Source organism: Echinococcus granulosus (assembly GCF_000524195.1).
Source record: "Echinococcus granulosus chromosome Unknown EG_S00043, whole genome shotgun sequence".
In the NCBI taxonomy this organism is placed as follows: domain Eukaryota; kingdom Metazoa; phylum Platyhelminthes; class Cestoda; order Cyclophyllidea; family Taeniidae; genus Echinococcus; species Echinococcus granulosus.
In genome coordinates, this window is record NW_020170423.1 from 295,183 (window position 1) to 303,604 (window position 8,422).

At 43.7% G+C, this 8,422-nt stretch overlaps 1 protein-coding gene across 1 annotated transcript; it reads left to right on the forward strand. All coding sequences in view use genetic code 11, as the record gives it.

The window, feature by feature from the left end:
• Window positions 1–3,480: 3,480 nt before the first annotated feature.
• Window positions 3,481–7,113, forward strand: EGR_05645 (Tripartite motif-containing protein 9; the record flags this gene model as incomplete). Its single annotated transcript, XM_024494894.1, has 2 exons — window positions 3,481–3,601; window positions 6,704–7,113. The coding sequence occupies 2 exons, from the start codon at window positions 3,481–3,483 to the stop codon at window positions 7,111–7,113; spliced, it is 531 nt and encodes a 176-aa protein (XP_024350691.1).
• Between the last annotated feature and the right edge of the window lie 1,309 nt (window positions 7,114–8,422).

Consider the following 8,422-nt stretch of genomic DNA (forward strand, 5'->3'; position numbering starts at 1 on the left):
TAGCCCACGGATCTACCGACTTTTTACACCCTATATGTAACAATATAAATTCTTTGCTGAGTCACTCTCCACCAGCCATTTTTCACAACATCCCAAAGGAAATCATTTAGCATAACATCAGGGCCTTCAGTTGAGCCGCACTGCTTGCCACCTTCTGTTCGCCAGGCATCCAACTGCTTGTAAAAGAGTGAGGTAAAATAGTGGAGGCCTTATTTCTTCTTTTAAGAGATGAAATCTGCTTAGAATTTAACCTTTAAATGGCACCAAATCTGCACCTTTTTTTGCTTCCGACTACCAATAAAATAAGGGTAGGCTAGAATGGAAAGGAGAAGCATCCAAGCGTCCACTTTGGAGGTGCCCTTTCTCCCATAATTTAGTTTGATAATTGTATATTCCCAAAAAAAGCAGCTAATGATTGATAAATGGAGACTAGTTTACGCGGCCCGTCCACTTCGCAGCCCCGAGGTCCATTCTCTACCCGACTAGATGGCCAACTGGAGCCAGTGACATCGCATCTCTATCTCGTCTTTTTAAAGCATCACTCTATTCGTTTTACTTCCTTACTTTAATGCGGTGTCGGAGGTGCAGAAAATTTGTGGGAATTCTCTACCAAAGGGGGCACAAAGGCTTGTACCCATCTCCATCCTGCATCTCGTTGGTGTTGTTATTTATATGTAGGGGGAAAAAATTGCAAATCATTTGGCTTGGAATACGCTTCAAAGAGCAAAATTGATCACACCGCCTTCCCTCCTACTCCACGGTGGATATTAAAAAGCACTGGAGATCTACCTTTTAAAGCGATCCACGGGACTCATAAAGATACCCCTATCCGTGATTAATTGTCCCCCTCCTGTTTCAAGTGCTGCTTGATTAAGGCGAATACGTTGTCAAGCTATTTTGACACAGAACTTTTGACCGGAACACTGCAGTGTGTTTTATGTAGAAAGAGATGCTTTACACACCTTCACTTATGCCTTCCCCAGACTATCATAAGATCAGGTGTCCGCGATTGGACGGATTTGGGCGATGCGAGACATACCATTAGAGGAGAGAGTTTCTGGAACATGGCTTTTTGTCTACCAGGCGTCTGCCGAAAAAGAGGGCGGGTAGTGCGCAAGATGGGCTTGTCTTAATGATGGTCATCTCAAGCTAGTTTTTTTGCTTCTGTTATTCCAGCAGTCTGGCTTTTGTTAAATGGACCACCCTAATGTGGGCACTTTTTAACATCCATTCCTGGGAGAGTCGGGCTAGAAAATAATGCAAAATAGGCTTTTAGGACATTATTCCCCTTAAATAAAAGGGAATTTTTATTTTGTTAAATATAGGAAAGATTTGAGGTCTTTTGGAATAAATGTTGACGTTACTTCACGTGTTCGCCACTAGTGTCACGCATATGTGACGCATAGATTCTCCTAACTTAATTCGGTGTCACAAGTGTGTGAAATGTGTGCCTTGTCAGTTTATGATAACTGACTGTACCAAATCGTCTCGCAAAATGATTGTTTGAGTTTACACTAGCAAAGTAGGCGCTAAACCTTCTTGGTGCGAGGGCTAAGTTACTTTTCAAGCATGAAGTGAATTGGTCGTCCCGGTGGCGTAGGCATTGATGTGACAGTTGTGGTTGTAGTGGTCCACTTTCTCCGTGATTAAATTCACCAATCTCTACCTTGATTTGTTTTTTTTAGTCAGTAAGACCTTTAAATGACAAGGTGATTGTCAATCACATTGTCAAGACAAAAGTGATAGCTCGATTTGCCTACGAACATCACGGTTAGTCATTTGGATCAACACCACAAATCCTACTTCAATTTACCATTTAAACAACTATTTGATAAGAAAAGTAAACATTTCATTTCCCAAGACAGGAGTTTAGTGCCTTCTCCCTTGTAAATTCATATGCAAAGCCAGAGAGTTGCCTCCTGTCCAAAACGGGCTTGTGGTGACGCTTGTGTACAAGTATTACAGACCTCGTATTTTATTGTGCCTACAAAGTAGTCTTCAATTATCATGTTCTGTGTCTGTTTTTCTAGAAAATTTCCAACTTATTTTAAGAATCTATTTCCGGCTTTGAAACACTCAAATCTCACACGAAGGTAGTAAAGGTCAACGATATTAGACATTTCATATTAATTTTCCCGTTATTTTATCCCCAGCTGCACAAAAAAGGGTAGCCCTTTTACCCTCTTGGAGGATTTTACTGTAAAACTTAAAAAGCGTCCATTGTCGCTTTCGAGATGGTGGGTTGTTATGACGTTGACTCAGCGTCCATGCATAAAGTAAGTCGAGCATTAATTTTAATTCCACCTTCGTTCTGCGGAAAGTGTGACTAAACGTTGGCCTGAGAGAGCGAGAGCGAGTGAGGTAGAGGGAATAAGCATCGTCCACTATCATTCTCCACGGTGTCACGCATATATGTTTATAATCCCACGGTGTCGACTGTCATGCCCCTCCCTCCCTCACCCCCGACCTTATTGGCATCGCGTGGTTAGGTGGAGGAATAAGCCAACTCTTTATGATAAGCCGTGTACCAGCGGTCGCACTTTGAATGATTTTTAGCGGTTTTGCCTACAGTAGAAGTTAAAAAATTCCGGGTGTTTAATACGTTCCATACCAGAGTCACATATATGTGACGCACCGACTTTTTTGCTTATTTTTGGCTTCACAAAAGACTGGCTAGGTCAAATCGTGTCGTCAACTGATTGATGAAGTTTAAAAAGCTTAAATAATTGCAATATATCTGTGGTGTTACTTTAAAAGTGACTGAGGTAGTGGAGGTTCCGCTGAGACAGACCCTCTATTTCTTTTTTCAACGAGTAGAATTTCATCATTTTCTGTTGTGTAATTCCGGTTACATTGATCCCTAGAGGTAGGTAGTTCATTACATAAGATCGTCTTCATTGCCCCTTCACGGTAATTTTTCGCTAGGAAAGAGACATTTTATGCTTAAACGATTTCTCTTTTTATGACCTCCTCTTGAAGCAATTGACCTCTCCTTCAGCCCACTTCGCCCATTTTTTTACTCGAGCTTTTTGTCCCTCTGGCCCGTGGGCTTTTAGATGCCTCTCCTTTTCTTCCTCCTCCTTGGTTGAGATATATCACCTTTAGTGAACAAATGATGTCATAGTCAGTGCTCACCAGAGACGAATTTATTAGTCTGTTTGCCATCTAGAAGACCTTGCATAAATGAAACCATGTACATGGAACTAGCCCTGGAATATTAGGCGGAAAGGTCATTTGGTAGATCATTCACGATCGAGGATAGGATTTCTCCGTTAGAACCACAAAGCAAACTTCGTCCGATAACCGACGCCCAAGTAATGTACTAACTTTCTGTCTGCGATATATTCTGTCCTCACCGTTTGTTGAAACCGTAGGAAAGCCCCCGAAACCAGGCTCTGAAGTACCTGAATTGCCGTTTTATTGCTCTTTGTGCTTTTAAGGCTGTGAGACAGTACACTGGAACACAACGGGAATAAGGTGATGCCCACACAAATCAACCTGCAACCGGAATTGCCAATCATCTCTGACACTCAAATGGCAGAGGTGAAGCATCAGGCCCATTTCCTGCCCCTCCCCCCTACCCTTCAAAGTTTACACGCTGGTGAAGAGGTAATGTGTTGGGGTCTACAGATTACCCCCCGCCCCCGGCGCAAAGCGGACAATATTTCCAAATGCTTTAGGCAATTAGCTGGCATTCGAGGCAACATTTTTTTGGGTGGAAAATGCTCTTTGACCAGGATGTTGACGAGAAAATAGCCCATTTCCCTTTCTCCAAGGCACCACACCTCCACATCCATTTTTCCCCTCCAAAGTACGTACCTGTCTGGACCTTTTTCCGGTTGATGGGATGGCTATTAAAGTCTGAGAGGTAAGCCTGATTGAGAGAGTAAATGCTCGTCGAGCCATGGCTGTGAGAAGGCGATGGTGAGAGGGTATGCGTCAGCTCAATATAGACTCCGTGAGTCAAGTAATGTTTGACAGTATTTATTATTTGACTCACTGTTCAAACATGAGCGTTTTTAACATCGTCCCTACCAAGGAGAAAAAGTGACGACTTTTTACGGTGCCTTCAAAGTGTTTGCAGTCACGTTGTCGGGGCGAAGGGGGGTGGGGGCGCAGAGACCTGCGGCATGATTCACCGCAAAGACCATGGAAAGGGAATTTTAAGCGTATTCGGTTGCTACTACTGGAACAATGAATATGTCACTTCCACAGAACGGTACATTTTTTTGTGTCCATGGGGAAATGACACAGGCGTGTGGATACAATCGCTGAGGGTAGCAGTCTGTTTGAATACTCTTACCAACAAATTGTGCTAAATGCCCAAACAAAGCTAATGTGTTACTGACTATGAAGGATTTTTGAATCAGCTCCATTCATTAGAGGTGGGAAAAAAGAAACTGGAGCCAAGGAGTTAAAGAGTTAAAGAGAGAGAGTGCTAGCTGAGGCTTGCTTCATCTGGGTTCGGACTCAAAACAAATAGAATTGGAAGGAAAAAGCGACACCATCAGTAATTATCCTGGCCTACTCCCTCCTTAAAAAGCATTTCTGCTAAGGTAGAATGCATGTGGTTTTTACCTGCCTAAAATTCACCCTCCGAAGTCACAGCTATGGGAGCTGAATTGTACCCCGCCTACTGTCTCACCGAGGACTTTTTTCTCATTTCTCAGAAGGAGTTAAACTTTTTTTCGCGTTTTCCACTTATCCTACCTTGTAGCTTTTTATAACCTAGTAATTCTTTTTACTCCTAAAAGCAATTTTTAAGGGACATTAATTAAAAAAGGAAGCGCCAGGCTGGCGTGAATAATGCACTGTCATCAAGAACGAGAAGAAACTCTCTCCAGGTTTTGTGGGTGGATTTTTGCCCCATCGAAAAAAGACAACAACCGATAAATAATTGTCACTTGAAAAGTGTAACGTTTAGGGCCTAACGCGGATGATGGATGACTTTAAACAAGCTGTTTGTACATATCAGAGCTAAATGAGGTGAAAATTTGGAGGACAGAGGAGACAATGTGACAAACGTTCTCTGAGTCTGGCAAGGAAAGAAGTAACGCACTTCCCGACACTGCTTTCCGTAGTCTAATCTGCATTAATTGGCTCTTGGATCCTCCTGACCAAGCTGCCCTTGGCCCCTCTGACCTCCATAGAACGGTCCAAATTCGAAGGAGGAGCAATACGTTTGGCTAAGAGTGGTCTTGGATAAAGTTTGTAGTTTATTCGCCTTTGGTTAGTCTGTCAAATTAAGACGTCATATGGTGTTTGCTAGAGTTGATTGTGTTCCTCTCCTCTCCCCGACGGTGTTCCCTTGAAAAGGTTTTGGCTCCATCCAAAGTGAGGCGAATTTCATCGTCACATCTTACGCCTGTGGCTGGAAGGGCCTTTAAAACGATTGCGAGCAAGTCCGCAGTTCATTTTACTTTCGCTTAACCTAAATAACGGAGTTGCTACAATGGAAAGTCCGATGGGTTTCACCATAGTAGATCGTGTGGTCTCCCCCCACCCCTCCCCTCCTTCCCCATCACCCAACCGAGTCCCCTTTGAAGGATTTTGAACCTCTCCAGCTGAAGGTGTCTTGAGTCATCGCCCCTACATCGTAGTGCATTTCTTTTTAAACCGTAGGCTAAATTGTCCCAAAAAAAAAGAGTTAGAAGGGTGTGGCATAGTTGATTCTGTGGCAAAAAACCTGACGACCTTGTCTTTAGTTGTCTTTTTATGTTAATCATGCTTTTTGTCTCGTTTTTTCAAGAACTCACAAATTTTTCTACGTCAGGACACTAGTTATAGGTAAGTGCGGTTAATTAGGTGACAGTCTTATCGAAGACATAGGCCGACGTTGAGGTGCTGATCCGTCAACTGTTCTCCCGTACCTTCACTTAGGAGTGACGTAGCGAGCCTTGCCAGTATCCTGTGATTGTAACTTATAACATTCTTTTGTGGACTTAATTGCTGGTACAGTGGGTTGGATGGCCTCCCGCTCTTGGTGGAATATAGAAGGCTGGAAATTGATCTCCATTCCTCAGTCTAGATGGTCATCGAAATGTACATCATTAGTAAGACCCTCATGTTATTTGAACGATAAAGTGTGTAGCGCCCCGCAACTCCCCCAAAGACGATAGGAGACATAATACTCGAGCAGAATAATGCACTGTTGACGCACAAAAGGGCTTTGGGTCTACTGGCGTGATCCGGAGGTCAGGCTGCCTGGTGAAGGTAAAGTGGCGGAGCCCTAAGTAGCTCATTACCGAACCCGAGAGTTAAACAAACAACTTAGGCGGTAATAAATGTTTAAAGGCACTTCAGAGCAAGACTTTTAGGTCTAGGGAGCGAAAGAGAGTATAGGCATGGCCACGTTTTCGAAAGGAAGTTCAGCCTGCAGAGACTTAAGCTCCCGCTTAATTATACATAAAGTTAAACAAAGCATTAAATCCCTCCAGCTTGCCTCCTCCAGCAAGTCGGAGCAGAAGAATTTCCAGAGCGCGGTCAGTAAATGCATTGCAAATATTTATGCTACTTATTAAGTTACGCTTGTTTTCCCTTAGCAAAAAGCAACTTAGTTTAAAGGAACTCACCAACAGAACAAAAGAAGAATATTACCTATTAAAGGACTATTTTTTTGCTGTAGACGCTTACTCCCTTCCTCTTTGTAAAAACTTCCCGCAGATTCGTTAGATTGGTGCTTGACATGCCTGTCCCTCTATAGGTCACGACGCGCGGGCCTGGGCGATGTACATCGATCAAAAGCGGAGCTGGTTCCTCCACAATGGAGAGCACTTCGAGCGCACTGACGGTGGCATCAATGTGGGCAGTGTAATCGGTGTACGACTGGACTGCGAACGCGGCAGTCTGGCCTACTACCTTGACGACGAGCCACACGGTCCAATCGCATTCACTGGCCTCCCCACAGGTGTATACTACCCTGCTATTAGTCTCAACCGCGATGTTCAGGTGACCCTGCGATCCGGCCTCGAACCGCCCTCCTCAGACAGTGAGGACAGCGATGAGAGCGCCTCCCCCTGTCCACCTCTCGTCTCCACCTCCGTCACTGCTCCTGCCCTCGCTCTTACTCGACCACACTCGGGGAAGTCAACCCAATCCAGACCCTCGCAGTGAAAGAGATCGTCATGCTTTCCAGGTACTGTATCCTGTGTTTATTCAACATTCAAGTCATCTCCGAAATCGCAAAAGGCCAACCTGTGTATAAGATTTATTTACTAGATACGGGAGGCCCAAGGCGACTCTTTAGACAACTCCCTACCACGGGGCCTCTGCCGCTGTTAGGCAAAATTCTTTCCACCTAATTTTAGTGATTTGAATTGGTAATATTTGTAATTCTTGCTCCCATTAGCCAAACAACAGCAGGAGGTGCTATTTAATTGTTTTTTTTTTCTCTTCTTTTAATCTCCTTTCAGAGCTAATATCATCTGAAGTGACTAATGGCGAGGGCATCACCACCGACATTCCTACATTTTGCATCTCTGGATCAGTAGCCTGAGATGTTGTTGAAAGGAGGTCTCAATTATCACCCCTCGATCATTTTTTTTGCTATGAAACCACAATTATTGCGAGCACCTTAACCAATTGTGTCACGCCAATCTCTTCATGTCTAACCTCTCCACCACGGACAGAGCATGTTTCATTCGTCAATGTTTATACTTCCTTGGCCTCATGAATTGCCACTCTACTTGATTCTCTCTCGAATTTTTGATGGCTACTTCTTCTTCTTTGTGTAAATACTTCCTGTTTTACGAAATAATTTGTTAGTATGAAATAATCGTTGATGAAAATATACCTAAATTATACATTTAAGTCATTTTTTGCCTTACATCAGCCGACGTGGACTTGCTACTCAAGAAGCATTGACACCAGGGCCTGGCACACCTCTACTAGCCTTGCATAGGTAGACCCGTGTCCAGGTTGATTGACATCCCCTTTGTCTAACGAGGACTTTTGTCAGTCATCTTCGCTGGGGCACAAAATCCGAGTTGGTAGGTGATCGCTAACTCCTATTGTTGCCGTTTCCAATTTGACAGTTCGACCGCAGCTCAGCTGTCACTGACGGGAGGATGGGGGATGTCACCGAAGTGAGTGTAAGGGTTCGAGAAACCCATTGGCGGTGATATCCATTAGCAGGGTCTCTGACTTTAGGTTGGGGGAGAATTAAATAAGGAGTTAGGAAGAGTATGGGAAGATTCAATGGATATTATCAGCGTCAAAATGAGTAAAGAATATCTGAAGACAAAAATGATTCCTACGGTGTTCAATGTGACATTCGATAGCCAGTCGTAATAATGTAGGAACTCGTAAAGCGCCTTGTGGAAAATAGACTTCGTTGCACTTTCTGCTACTACTAATTTCCCCTTTCATTTGGAACCTTCCTATTGTCAATTGTTGGTTAAACCTGGTGCATGTGATTCAAGCT